Here is a 15243-nt window from a genome sequence, read left to right on the forward strand (position 1 = left end):
TCTGATCATTGAAAGATAAATTTGAATCCACCATAATTTCTAGATACAGTATTTGAATTTATTAATTTTTGGAATTTGTTTCCAAGAAAATTGTGTAACATTTGGTTCGATTCCTTGTCCCACAATTCAGAAGGAAAACATTTCTCAATATTTAAAAGTAGCCTATTAGAATTCAACCATGCATTAATTGAAGAAAGATTTTGCTGTACATTGTTTGTTTAAATTAGTAGGATCTGTTTTAGCTACGAGCAAGATGTCATCCACATAGCAGTAAACAGTTAGCAGTGGCACACACAAAAAAAAATTAAAACTGTAGATAATGAAAAACCCTGTGGGACCCCACAGGGCGAAATAAATGTGGAGGAAATAGTTTGGTTCACAATTAAAGGAAAAGTCCTACCCCTGAGAAAAGATGCAAACCAGGATAATGCTATAGAACCTATGCCAATATCTGCTAATCTAGTGAGTATAATTTGATGATCAACTAGATGAAAAGTGGTGGTCAGATCTAAAGAAATTGCATGAGCTAAATAGTCACTATCTAAAATCTCCAAAACAGCATTAAGAACTGACATAGGTATTGTTTCAGTGCTATGATTGGAAAGAAAACCTGATTGTTTGGGGTGTAGCACTTTTGTTTTATCTATAAAAGATGTAAGCTGTGAGAGAATGACATGTTCAATCTTACTGGATAAACATAAATTAGAGATAAGCCTATAGTTTTGTTTATTTGTAATATCAGATTGAGTAGATTTTAGATTCGGAGTAATAAACGCATGCTTCCATGCTGTTGGAAATATTCCTGATTAAAGTTTTGTGTGTAGTGTCCTTAAACAGTATAGTAAGTATATGTCTGCTTCCCGCAGCTGCGTACTATTCCTGTGAAAAGTGCTGAAGATGACGAGTTAGAAGAAGAATCTGACTGGATCTACAGAAATGCATTTGCAACTCCAACCATTTCTCAACAGGTAATTTTCTCCTGAAGGCTAAAATATTCGATTAATTGCTTTTTTTTTAAGGGGGAGGAGGGCTTTCTAGATTTTATAGCTTTCATTGTTTGGGGACTTGGATTCTAGATTCTTCTGCAGGGTAGATTTGATTTTAATCAAATTGATTTAAATCTAGTCAGAAAGACTTGATTTTAATTCATGGGTTTCCACAAACTCATTCTTGCTTTTTATAATCTTAATATTTACAATTAGGTGAAGGTTTCATTTTTTGAAAAATAATTTCAGATTAGTTTTATAGCTATATAAAAAAAATTACTGATATGGTTATACTATTAGAAATTCATAGATAGATCACCTCACAATAATTTCATATTTATCTCCAGTTTAATAGGTTAATCATTCATATTTGGCAATTTTTATGCTGTACTTTATTGAAAGAAAAATAATCATTACCATAATAACAATTAAAATAGTAGTAGGGCATGGCTTTAGAGCGGACGAAGATGGCTGGGTAATGGAGTAGCTCTGTGAAGGCAAGCTAACTGACAGATAATATAGTCAGGAAAAATTTCAAATTTCGCTCTGAAAAGTGAATTGGAGATTGATTATGGCTTCGGGTAAGCAAAATAAAAATTTGACAGCGGGAAGCGGCTCAGGAAGTGTGAAGCGGTCAAAACTTGATACAGCTTCCCTGCTGTCAGTTCCGTTGCCGCCGGAGGATGTAGAAAATAAAGACATAATGAAGGAAATCCAGGCGGTAAAAGAAATAGTTTTAGAATGTGCTAAAAGTATAAAAGAAGTAAAGGAAGAGATGGTGTGTTTGTCAAATAAACTGCAAGTGATGGAATTGAAAGTGGACCAAATAGAGAAAAGAGTGGAAAAGTGTGAGGAGGAAAGTGTACAGCATAAGGAACACAGTAAAGAAATTGAAGCGCTGAAAAGGGAGCTGGAAGATTTATCTAATAGGGAACGAAGGAGCAATTTAAGGGTGCTTGGGGTCCCGGAGGGAATTGAACAGTCGGATCCGATTGGATTTTTGCTCAATTTTTTGCCAAAGGTGCTCCCGATAAAAAATAAATTTCCGTTGGAAATCGAACGCGCGCACAGGGTCCCAACGAGATTGACAAGCAGCCAGAAAGAACCACGTCCACTGATTTTTAAGCTACTGAGATATCAGCAGGTAGCTGAAATAATTAAATTGGCCAAAGATAATAAAAATTTAAAATGTCAGGACTCTAAGATTTACATCGTTCCTGACTTTGCTAGAGCAACGGCACAAAAGAGGAAGCAGTTATTGGACCTGAGACCACAGCAATTATGCTGGTCACTTATAAGAATAAAACTTTGAATTTTGAATCTGCAGCAAAACTTAAGGAGTTTCTGGAGCAGTGTGAATCACCAATGGCTACTTAAGAGGAGATCTGGATGAAAGTATTTACTTTCTTGGTTGTAATGTTTATTTTTGTTTGAGAAATTCATATGTTTAAAAAAGTTAATGGGATTCTGAAGGAAGGACTGCAGTTGGATTCAAAAACATTCCACATTCCATCTTGTCAGGAGGCAAATGGAATGTAGCCTGTAAGAGTATATGAGATGCAATATTACAGACTTTTTAAAGGACAGTGGTTGAATAGATGGACTGAATTGACTTGCTGATTGGAAAGACAGACTGAGGAAATGTTGGAGGATTATGGAAAACAGTTTGAAGGAGATAAGTTATATATGATACTGAGAATGAGAAAGTATATTCTACAAGCAAGAGGACATTAATTAGAATGGATCTGCAAGCAAGATGTGTGTTGGAATGTGACTTTGTATGCCTTATAATTTTTAATTGAAAAAAAAAAAAAGGGGGAAGTCTGCTGTGATATATGGAATAATGACATTGTAATGGAAAATCCATTAATGCAGCAGAGGATTTATTAAAGATGGTTCTGATATATAGTTGGCCTGGCATTAAAATAAAAATGACAGATAATGTGGTGGTCAATAATAAAGAAACAGGGATTATATATGTATGAGGTGAAGGATTTTTGATTGACACCATAAGTCTGAAATCGTGGCCGCTGCAAATCTTTATGAAAAATAGTTTGAAGAGGAGATTTTATATGGCCCAAAGGATGTGAATGAGAATGTATAAGCAGAAAGTGAGAGGACACTAGTTGGTATGGATCTGCAAGCAAGAGGAGATTTGAAATGTGACTTTATGTGGTATACAGCACCTCATTTCAAGAAGAGGAAGTTTGATATTATGTATGGACTAAGGTTTTGCATTTGCAAATCTGTTAATGTAACAGTGGTTATAATACTGTAGGTTTTGCTAAAAGTTGGACTGACTTTAATATACTTTTTGAAAAGAAAAAGTTAGGAAGCATGATTTCTAATATATATTAAATAATATTTAAAGGTGTTAATTGACTTGAGGGTATGGGGTGTAATCTGCTCTAAAAGGTGGATATGGTTTGGATGATTGTAATTTTAAAAGTTTATTTGATTATTTATTTATTACAAAGATATCTTATTTGTAATGAGTGAGTAGGGAAAAGATGGTTTATGAGAGAAAGGAAAAAAAAAAAAAAAGGAGGAGGTAATCCTTGATAAAGAAGTCTTGTTTGATAAAGTGATTTTCATTTAATATTATAATGATCTGGCTAATGGATTAGAAATTATAAATATAGATTGTGGGGAGTTTATCTATTGCCTAGTCAAGGTGTGCGTTTCAAAGCTGGCATGTAATTTAAGGGAGGGAGGGAAGGGATGGGGTGGGGATTAAGGGTATGGGGAGGGGTACAGGGGAGGGAATGGGGTCTAATAATAATTTTAAAAAGGGGGAAAGAGCATATAATATTGATGTTGGGAATATTTAGGTTTATTGGTTTGATTTGACATAATGACTCTAAAGATTCTTTCACTAAATGTTAATGGTCTCAACCATCCGATAAAAAGGAAAAAAAACATTGCTATATTTAAAAAAACAGAATGCGGATGTCTATTTCATACAAGAGACTCACCTTAATGGAGATGAATCAAAAAAATTAATTGGTAATTGGGTGAAGGATTGTTTTTTTGCACCGGCGGTGGGGAAAAAAGCTGGGGTAGCTATTTTAATAAATAAAAAATGTTCAGCAGGATTTAGTATGGTGGCTGCAGATAAATTAGGAAGGTGGGTACATGTGAACATGAGTATGGGCAATAATACCGTGGCGTTATTTAATGTGTACCGTATTTTCACGCATATAACGTGCGCGTTATACGCGTTTTTACCTACCGCGCATACCCCTCGCGCGTTATATGCGTGAGCGCGGTATACAAAAGTTTTAAAACATAGTTCCCACCCCGCCCCGACGCCCGATTCACCCCCCCAGCAGGACCGCTCGCACCCCCACCCCGAACGACCGCTCGCACGCGCTCCCACCCGCACCCGCATCCACGATCGGAGCAAGAGGGAGCCCAAGCCCTCTTGCCCGGCCGACTCCCCGACATCCGATACATCCCCCCCCCCGGCAGGACCACTCGCACCCCCACCCCGAAGGACCGCCGACTTCCCGACAATATCGGGCCAGAAGGGAGCCCAAACCCTCCTGGCCAGACCGCTCGCACCCCCACCCCGAACGACCGCTCGCACGCGCTCCCACCCGACCCGCATCCACGATCGGAGCAAGAGGGAGCCCAAGCCCTCTTGCCCGGCCGACTCCCCGACGTCCGATACATCCCCCCCCCCGGTAGGATCACTCGCACCCCCACCCCGAAGGACCGCCGACTTCCCGACAATATCGGGCCAGAAGGGAGCCCAAACCCTCCTGGCCACGGCGACCCCCTAACCCCCCCCCGCACTACATTACGGGCAGGAGGGATCCCAGGCCCTCCTGCCCTCGACGCAAACCCCCCTCCCCCCCAACGACCGCCCCCCCCAAGAACCTCCGACCGCCCCCCAGCCGACCCGCGATCCCCCTGGCGATCCCCACGACCCCCCCCCCCCCTTCCCCGTACCTTTGGTAGTTGGCCGGACAGACGGGAGCCAAACCCGCCTGTCCGGCAGGCAGCCAACGAAGGAATGAGGCCGGATTGGCCCATCCATCCTAAAGCTCCGCCTACTGGTGGGGCCTAAGGCGCGTGGGCCAATCAGAATAGGCCCTGGAGCCTTAGGTCCCACCTGGGGGCCCGGCCTGAGGCACATGGGCCCAACCCGACCATGTGCCTCAGGCCGCGCCCCTAGGTGGGACCTAAGGCTCCAGGGCCTATTCTGATTGGCCCACGCGCCTTAGGCCCCACCAGTAGGCGGAGCTTTAGGATGGATGGGCCAATCCGGCCTCATTCCTTCGTTGGCTGCCTGCCGGACAGGCGGGTTTGGATCCCGTCTGTCCGGCCAACTACCAAAGGTACGGGGAAGGGGGGTGGGGGGGTCGTGGGGGTCGCCAGGGGGGTCGCGGGTCGGCTGGGGGGGCGGTCGGAGGTTCTTGGGGGGGTCGGTCGTTGGGGGGGGGGGGGGGTTTGCGTCGAGGGCAGGAGGGCCTGGGATCCCTCCTGCCCGTAATGTAGTGCGGGGTGGGGTTAGGGGGTCGCCGTGGCCAGGAGGGTTTGGGCTCCCTTCTGGCCCAACTACCAAAGGTACGGGGAAGGGGGGTGGGGGGGTCGTGGGGGTCGCCAGGGGGGTCGCGGGTCGGCTGGGGGGCGGTCGGAGGTTCTTGGGGGGGGCGGTCGTTGGGGGGAGGGGGGTTTGCGTCGAGGGCAGGAGGGCCTGGGATCCCTCCTGCCCGTAATGTAGTGCGGGGTGGGGTTAAGGGGTCGCCGTGGCCAGGAGGATTTGGGCTCCCTCCTGGCCCGATATTGTTGGGGAGTCGGCGGTCCTTCTGGGGGGAGGGATGTATCGGACGTCGGGGGGGGGCATCAGGCTTTCAGGATGGGGACAGACCTTCAAGGGGGGACAGTGCACGGAAGTCAGGGGGGGTGAACGGAGAGTCGGGACAGCGCACGGAAAGTCAGGGCGGGCGAAAGGAGCGTCGGGCAGCATGCGCGGTATACCCGTGAGCGCGGTATACCAAAGTTTTTGTACATATCATCGTGATTTCTGCGCGCTATACCCGTGTGCGCGTTTTATACGGGTGCGCGTTATTTGCGTGAAAATACGGTATGTCCCTAATTTGAATCAAATTGAATATTTTAAAACTCTACAACCAATAATTTTACCACTGGCTGCTAATAATTTGATAGTTGCAGGAGATTTTAATGCTGTTATGGACCCTTTATTGGATAAAAAAACCTAGTAAAATTTTAAAATCTTTAGGGTTGGAAAATTTTATAAATTCTTGTAATTTAAAGGATATTTGGAGAATTCTTCATTTTAATGATCGAGATTTTTCGTTTTATTCACATGTTCATAAATCTTTTTCCAGAATTGATTATATTTTTGTTTCTGATGGGCTAATACAAGATGTTACTCAAGCCTCTATAGAACCAATAATTTTATCAGATCATGGTGGAGTGTGGATTAATTTAAATTTTAATGATCCAGATAATGTTAGGCCTGTCTGGAGATTTAATAATGCATTGCTTGCATATCCAAAATTTTGTGAAGAATTTCAATCAAAAATTGATTAATATTTTCAAAATAATATTACAGAGGAAGTGTCTTTAGAAATAATATGGGATGCTTTTAAGGCAACGATGAGAGGGCAGATTATATCATTTTCAGCCTATTCTAAAAAACAACTAAATAAGCAATTTACTGAAGTGGAACAAGAAATAAAAGACTTAGAATCGAAATTGGTTAATAAGTGGGAGAATTCTACGTTACAAGCTTTATTAAAAGCAAAATATAAATACAATGAGATTTCTTCTAAATTGGCTAAAAAAAATATTCTATGTCAGCAAGCTTTGTATTATGGTAGTTCAAATAAGGCGGAAAGGTTATTGGCTAATTATCTTAAAGTGAAAAAAAGAAAGATGAAAATGAATGCAATAAAAGATGAAAAAGGTGATATTCATTCTCAGATTGGTCCTATTTTAAAACAATTTTTAAATTATTATAAAAACCTGTATTCTTCTGAGTCTTATTTAAGTAAAGAAAAAGATAGTGTAGAGTTTTTAAATAATATTGTAGGTCCGAAGATTCCTAATCATATAAAAAGAAGTTTGGAAAATCCAATATCTTTACAAGAATTACAAACAGCATTGAAGTCTCTTAGAGTGGGGACCGCTCCAGGTGGTGATAGTTTTACAGTAGAGTTTTATAAAGCATTTCAAAATACTCTTTTACCCCATTTATTAAATTTATATCAGAATCAACTAAAGAAAGGTTGTATAACAGGCACTATGGCAGAATCATTAACTATTGTTTTGCCGAAGCCAAATAAAGATCCCATGCTGGTTTCAAATTACAGGCCTATTTCTTTGATAAATGTGGATGGTAAATTATTAGCCAAACTTTTGGTTATATGTTTGGCAAAAGCTCTTCCTCAAATAATTGGTATGCATCAAACAGGGTTTGTTGCTCAGAGACACTCTTCTAATAATACCAGATTGGCATTGCAAATGTTATATTTAACAAAAGAAATTGGAGATCCGGCTTTTTCTGTGTCTCTAGATGCAGAGAAAGCTTTTGATCGGGTGGAATGGACATTTATGTATCAGGCCATGGAATGGTTTGGTATTGGTTCGGGATTTATACAAATGATTAAAACACTGTATAGCTCTCCTGTTGCTAGATTATATATCAATAATAATTTTTCTGATTGTTTTAAATTCCAAAGGGGAGTTAGACAGGGATGTCCTCTATCTCCTTTACTTTTTGATATAGTGCTTGAACCCTTATTACTAGCTATTCAACAGGAAGAGGAGATACAGGGTATACCGCATAAGGATAAAGAATATAAAGTTTCTGCATATGCGGATGATATATTACTTTGTTTGAGGAATCCTGAAACAACCATTCCAAATTTATTGGATTTGATAGAAAAATTTGGAAAGTTTTCAGGATATAAAATAAATTGGACTAAATCAGAAGTTCTTCCTTTAAATGTGCATTGCACAAAAGGATTATTTGATTCATTCCCTTTTATATGGAAAGAAGAAGGAATAAAATACTTAGGTATATGGATAAAAAATATACTTGATGAGACAATTATAATGAATGGAAAAAGTTTATTGCAAAAAGTACAGTTATGTGAGCAATGGAATCCTTTACAATTATCTTGATGGGGAAGAGTTCAAACTGTCAAAATGATGATATTGCCTGTGGTTTGCTATCAAATGGGAATGATACCAGTTTTTTTTCAGGGGTCTTTTTATAAAAAATTAAATATTCTTAGTAAATTTATTTGGCTGGGTAAAGCTGTAAGAATTGCTCTAGTGACTTTACAAAAACCAATTGAGGAGGGAGGGGTAAATTTTCCAAATTTTTATAGGTTTCATCAATCCTATATCTTGCGCCAAGGTATGTATTGGGTCCTCCCAGAACTCATGGAGAAGCTTCCAGATTGGTTATGGTTGGAGTGGCAGCTCATGTCTCCTATCAGGCTTCGTCATCTGCTTAGCATTAAAATGCCTAGAATAAGGAAAACCAATAGGATATTAATGGACACATGGACAACATTAAAATATGTTAACAATTTAACTCCTATTACTATTCAAAAATCTACTTGTCAAAACATATGGCTGAACTCCAAGATATGAATAGGCGGTTTTATGATTGTCTGGAAGGATTGGATTGAGGCAGGAATACATACTTTAAATGATGTTATTAATGATGGTAAGCTGCTGGAGTTTTCACAATTGCAACATAAATTTGGTCTTGATAAAAAACAAAGTTATAAATGGTTGCAATTGAAGCAGGCCATTCAGGCAGGGTTCCCTGAATGGAAGTCTTTAAATACTCATTTTACTCTAGAATTCTTATGCTTCCAGGCAGATTTTCTGGGTCACCAGGCCGCGCAGTGGTATAAAACATTATCTGGCTATTTAAATAAAAAACCAAGGACTGTACTTAGAGATATTTGGAGCATTGAGATTAAGCATAAAATTAATGCATCTCAATGGCCACGTATTTGGTCTTGGAGGATAAGATGTACATTGTCTGCGTCTATGAGGCAAATATGTTTTTTCCTGTTGCATAGAGCAGTGTTTTTCAACCGCTGTTCCGCGGCACACTAGTGTGCCGCGAGATGTTGCCTGGTGTGCCGCAGGGCCGCCATCAGGGCAGTACTACCAGTCCTGCATTCAGGGGCCCGGAGCTGACAGGGGGCCCGAGGCAGGGGCGCCAGTAGCTCGCCAAGGCAAAGTGAGTCGATCACCCAGGACTCACTTTGTCTTGGCGATCTAATCTATCGAGCCGATAAGTCTTCTTCTCCCCGACGTCAATTCTGCAGTCGGAGAGGAAGTTCGGGCTAGCCAATCGCTGCCTGGCTGGGCGGAACTTCCTCTCCGATTGCAGAATTGACGTCAGGGAGAGCATGCGTCGGCGTCGGCTTTGGGGCCTGTTATCCGTTGGTGGGTCCTGTTCCCCGATGGCAGTGGCAGTGGCTTGGGGAACGGCAGGGAGAAAGAAAGAAAGGGGGCAGGCAGGGAAACAGAAGGAAAGAAGAGAAACAGAAAAAAAGAAAGAAAGGTCAGGGAGAGAGGAAGAAAAAGTTGGGGGAGGGAATGAGGTGTGGAGGAGAGAAAGCATACAGGCTGATAGAAGGGAAGAAAGATTGGATGCACAGTCAGAAGAAGAAAGTGCAACCAGAAATCACCAGACAAGGTAGGAAAAATGATTTTATTTTAAATTTAGCAAAGTGGAGGCAGTATTACCACAGTTTTCAAAGGAATTTGCCCAAATAACTTAATAGTTAACTGGGTAAATTCCCAGAGATGAAAACTTCCCTTCACTTACTATGCACAGTTCTGAATTTATATCTGCTGTCTATATTTTACAATATGGTCACCTTTTACTAAACCGCAATAGTGGTTTTTAGCGCAGGGAGCCTATGAGCGTCAAGAACAGCGCTGGGCATTCAGCGCAGCTCCCTGCGCTAAAAACTGCTATTGTGGTTTAATAAAAAGGATGGAGGATATATTTGTCTATTTTTGTATGCTATAAAAACCAAATACAGAGAGAGACTGAGAGCTGTTGACGAAGAGCTACGTGTGTGTCTTTCTTCGATTCCAGCCAGAATACCAGCCAAACAGGCCCAGGTTTCGCACTGAATAAAGTATTTTATAATTTTTCACTATTCTGTTTACTTAATATTTCATAATAAAGTAATTATAAAATACTTTCTTTGTGTTTATTTGATTCCTATTCAAGAGAATTACTTTATATATAGTCAATATAGGCACAGAGTTAAATTTTTTAACATTTTCTAATGGTGGTGTGCCTCGTGATTTTTTTCATGAAACAAGTGTGCCTTTGCCCAAAAAAGGTTGAAAAACACTGGCATAGAGCACTCTGGACCCCTGTTCGTTTACAAAAATTGGATTGCTCTAAGTCTAATAGATGTTGGCATTGTCATCTTGAGGCTGGAACCCTAGATCATTTATTATTTTATTGTCCTCTTATTAATAATTTTTGGAAATTGATCTGGGGATAAATAAATTGTATGTTAGAGAATCATGTAGCCCTGTCATATGACACAGTTTTGTTTGGGATGTCTATGAGGGCCAAAAGTCAAATCTCCTCGAATAATAATAAGCTGTTAATGATTTTAACAGGAGTTGCCATCCAACAAATAACATACAATTGGAAAGACTACAGGGGGTTGAATTACTGTTTCTGGTGGAGTTCGGTGTGTCATGTGTATGAAATGGAAAAAACATTGGCAATTAAGAGAGGATATTATAAGAAATTTAAAGATGTGTGGGGACCATTAATTGATTACTTTAATAAATAAATGAATTTATCCCCATTTAGTATGTATAGGGTGGGAGGGTGGATGGGTGGGTTTTATGACATTAGGATGAGTAGTTACAAAAATATTTGGAAAGGGAGGGAGGGGAGGTAATTTATGGTATAAGATGATTGTAAAGTTTCAAGTGAAGAATGTATAGTATGACTTGATTTATTGTACACTTGTTTGTATAATGTAAAAAGGAATAAAGATATAAAAAAAAAAAAAACAATTAAAATAGTTTTATGTAACCATATTATAGCTTATGTATTCTTGTATTTGCTTAAACATCCATGTTAACTAATGTGGTTAAACAAAATATCTTTTAAAAAAACTTAGACTATCAGCCACGTCCACACATGAAAATCTTAAAATCCTGTCTTCAGTAGCTCACTACGGTGTCCTTTTACTAAGGCGTGCTAACTAATTTAGCATACACTAAATGTTAAGGCGCCCATAGAATATAATGGGCACCTTAGCATTTAGTGCGCTAAATTGGTTAACGCGCCTTAGTAAAAGGACCCCTACATCTTCTTGTTTATTCATAATCTAAAAGAACAAGCTTTTCCTGCTTTATCAGGTCCCAAACGATTTCTCAATTTGGAATGAATGAGTTCAAAGAAAGAAATATTCTTTCTGTGCCAGCAGAAGAAGCTATTGCTGTTAAGTGAAATTATTATTTTAACAGTCTCTAATTCCAAGTGCTTAATAAGTGACCTCCAGCAGTTCACTGGTGTGACTTTCTTTTAAACATCATCGGCAAATATATATTTCTTGAATGGTTCCCCCTTAGCTCTGAAGTTTATTATAGTTGGCATTACAGATGGATACCTATGTCATAGCTAACTCCTCTTCTAGTACAATGTTTCTAGTAGTTCTGAACGCTAGGGTTTTGCATCTGAACCCGCAATTTGCATGCAGAAAACTGTCAATAATCTTCTCAGCTCCACCTCCTTCCCAGGGAACTGCTTCTGCCTCTTCAGGTTTTCTGCAAGCAAGTTGCTCAAAAGTGTTTCTACTTTCTCTGTGATTTTATTGTTGGGTATTATTCTGAGTGTTCGATTGAAGGCTCGGTGCTCAGAGGTTCCCGCTTGTTGGGACCTCTGCCTGGGAGAAGATGCAGACTCGTGCTGCTGAAATCTGCTGCTAGCAGGATCAGCCCTTAGGGACACCTAGCTAGCTAACTAGCCTGCTTTTGTATTTTTTTGAAACTCTGGCATTTCATCCCTGGCATTTCATCTCTGGCATTTCAGCTGCTTGCATCCCTGATTTATTCAAGAGCTTGTGTGCAGGCTGTTTGGCTCCTTGTCAGCTCTGCTGGGATTAATAGTGGGCCGGCTGTGTAGTTCCCCCCCCCCTCTCTTTGCAACAAGGTTTTCTGGGGGTTGATGCTCAGTCCAACCTCGGTCCAACTGGCAGCCCAAAGACCAGGTTTGTCCAGCGAATCTGTGAGGCAGATTTCTTCTCCATTTGTTCCAGATGAATTCCTATACTGAAGTAGGCAGGCACTACATGGCACAGTGAGTAAGGCCTATGGGGAAAATTTGGGGTTCTTCAAATATTGAAGGTTTCTGCAGCCAGAACCTAGGTTCCTCTTCTCTAAAACCCTTTTCCTTCCATTTTTTGTCATTCAGGGAAGTCTCCAAGGGCCATTTTTGGCATGATTTTAAACTATTTTTTCCTAAAGTTTCCATCTGCCTCAAAACCCCTCGATTTGCTTAAAATCAACAAGGATGGCCCCCCTAAGGCCTTCCTACCTCTATATCACACCAGGTTTGTGCTGGATGACCGGCCAAGGAGGGAGCCTTGGGCTCAGCCTCTTCCAAGTCCTCCAGGGCTGGGTTTCTCAGGAGGCACGTTCCCAGGAAAAGAGACCCTTTCAGTGCATGGATCAAGCGCAGATGTGTGGGGGTCATGGAGACCTGCCAGGGTCCTCGAGAACCCCAGCACAAGACTTCTCCCTGAATTTTATAAGCCTCATGTGGAATGTCTATTTGAACTGCTTGCCACCACCACCAGAGGTGGTGGCACAGGGGTGCTCCCCTCTGCATGTGCCCCGGCCAGACGAGGACACAGGCTTGGATCAGGCGGTTGTCTGACAGACTGGAAGGATGGAAAGTTTGATTCCATGCCACTGTTATCCCATAATGAAGTTTCACTGGTAGAGTCTGGTTCTTTGCATGAGAGCAGTGGTCAAGAAGTGGCAATGGGTAAGACTCCACGGTGCGCTGGCTTTTCAAAGCCTTTGTGTGCTTGGGCATTTTTTCTGCCTCACTGGGAGAACTGAAGCTGGAAGTTCCCCCAGCTCCCTCATCTCAGTGCTCAGTTATGAGTAACTCTGTGGCTCTGATTGCATGCTTTTCTTCGCATCCAGACATCACAAAGCTGATCACAGACCACTGGGCTAAGGCTTTGGTCAAGTTTTACCCAATGGCTCTGGATTTCCAGCAACTGTTTGTTCAGTCGAAGATGGATTCGCTAGTGGCGCAAGTCACCAAAGAAACCTCCTTGCGTAGTTAAAGAGGTGTGATGTTAAAGGATAATCAGGTCTGGAACGTGGACATAATCCTCAAAAGACAATTTGAAGCTTTGGCTCTAGGGATCAAGGCAGCAGAAGCAGCTTCCCTTATGGAACTTGCTTGCCACACCTGGATGCCCCAAGTCTTAGACTTGGAGGATGACGAGAATCCCCGAATGCTTTTCTCTCGGGTGAATTATGTAGCAGATGCTCTGTATGATATCATCAGAGTTATGAGCAAAGTGTCAGCCTATATTGTCTCCACCTGGTGGATCCTCTTTAGCAAAGGTCTGGATAACCTGATGGCCAATGATAGAAAACAAGAGAGTAGGGTTAAATGGCCATTTTTCTCAATTGAGAAAGGTAAATAGTGGAGGGCTGTAGGGATCTGTATTGGAAAATAATCTGGATCAATGTGGCGGCCAAGCAGGATGCTGTTTTTGGTGCCTCTTTTGGCAGCGGGTTCTTTAGTCCCACCCTGCATTTTTGGAACTACTCTGTGGGATTGTACAAGAATGAAAGATTAGGTTACCTTTGCTAATCTTCTTTCTGTATCGCCTGGTATAATCCTTACAAATGGGTTATATGCCTATGTAGCTGTTTAAGTACTCCATATATCTTTTGTTGATACCAAGTGGACATTATGAATTGGAAACCAAAATATAATTATCTTTGGCTGTCTTAGCTTTGGCATATAGGATACTGAGAATCTAAAAACAGCATCAGATCCTTATAAGAGTAATGAAGTCAGCTTTTTATTGGCAATGAGGTAAGAGGATTGGTCTGTCAGGACTAAAATAATTTGTTTAAATTTCACACTCTGAATTATATAGCCTGTCATACAGACTGTACTTATGTATATTACTGTCATATAATTTGGTTGTTAATGGAATGATGTCAATCTTAACATAATTTATAGTATCCAACATTTCTTTAGCACTCTCCAGACCAGTAGAGGTTAACTTTACGAATGGGTATATATCTAATCATGACCAGCAGGTGGAGACTGAAAACAAAACTTTGGGACAGTATATACTATCCTCCCTTCTCTATTTCCCTCAGTCTTCTTTCAGTCTCCAGCAGGTGTTGAGTGATCTGTACCCATCTCTCTTGGTAGGGCTGTTGGAATTTGTTTAGGGGTTTATTGTCCCTGTTTTTGGCCGGACGGAGCTTGGTCGGGCCCTGTTTGGGGGTTCGTCCGACCTCGGGGGTGTCAAACCCGGCGGGTCACGAGCGGGGTCCCTCCCCCCACTTCCTCCACCTCCCCACATTTTTTTAGAGGAGCCTCAGCAGTAAGCCTTGCCCCCTAAGTCAAGCAAGGCATATTGCTTCGAGAGCCTGTGGAGTCTGTTCTGTAAAAAAAAAAAAAAAAAAAATCCTGAGGTAGTGCTGGTCTGAAGGGTTGTTTCCCTTTAAGAAAACTGTATTTTACTGTATTTTTTCATGTAACCAGCACTTTTTTATAGCTAGGTCGCGTATGGAGCAATTGTGCCCTTCTCCGGGGGAGTAGGCCACAATTTTAGTCCAGCCGCGAGGCACTCGCGGCCGGCCTGAACTCGGCGGTTTGGGTCGGTGAGGTGGTGGAGCTCCGTCGGCAGCGGCTGCAGGCGCCCAGAGCTCCCCGCCGATGGTGCCTCGCGAGTCGGCTTGGAGCAGTGGGGAAGCCCGGTCTTCCACAACCGCCCACGGAGGGATTCCCCGAAGGATTCCCTCTCAGCTGATTTTTTGACAGCTGATGCCGACTTGCCTGTTTTAGCGGCTGAGACTGTTCAGTCTTCTCAGCCGCTACAGGCCATGGAGGGAGCATTTTTGGCGGGAACTTCGCCATTTTCTTTGTCTGGCCCCTCCATTTTGTCTGCAACCTCAGGTGACCTTCCCCCTGTATGGCGAACACAGGGGCAGGTTTCAGCAT

At 41.9% G+C, this 15243-nt stretch overlaps 1 protein-coding gene across 1 annotated transcript in view; it reads left to right on the top strand.

The window, feature by feature from the left end:
• Positions 1–15243, top strand: part of SUPT6H (SPT6 homolog, histone chaperone and transcription elongation factor) — a 195806-nt gene that overhangs the window by 41219 nt on the left and 139344 nt on the right. The window contains exon 8 of the mRNA XM_033922805.1: positions 867–968. Within this exon, the coding sequence (XP_033778696.1) occupies positions 867–968 (102 nt within the window). The remainder of the gene's footprint in view (positions 1–866; positions 969–15243) is intronic.

The sequence above is a fragment of the Geotrypetes seraphini genome, chromosome 15 (genome assembly GCF_902459505.1).
Source record: "Geotrypetes seraphini chromosome 15, aGeoSer1.1, whole genome shotgun sequence".
Taxonomy (NCBI): Eukaryota; Metazoa; Chordata; class Amphibia; order Gymnophiona; family Dermophiidae; genus Geotrypetes; species Geotrypetes seraphini.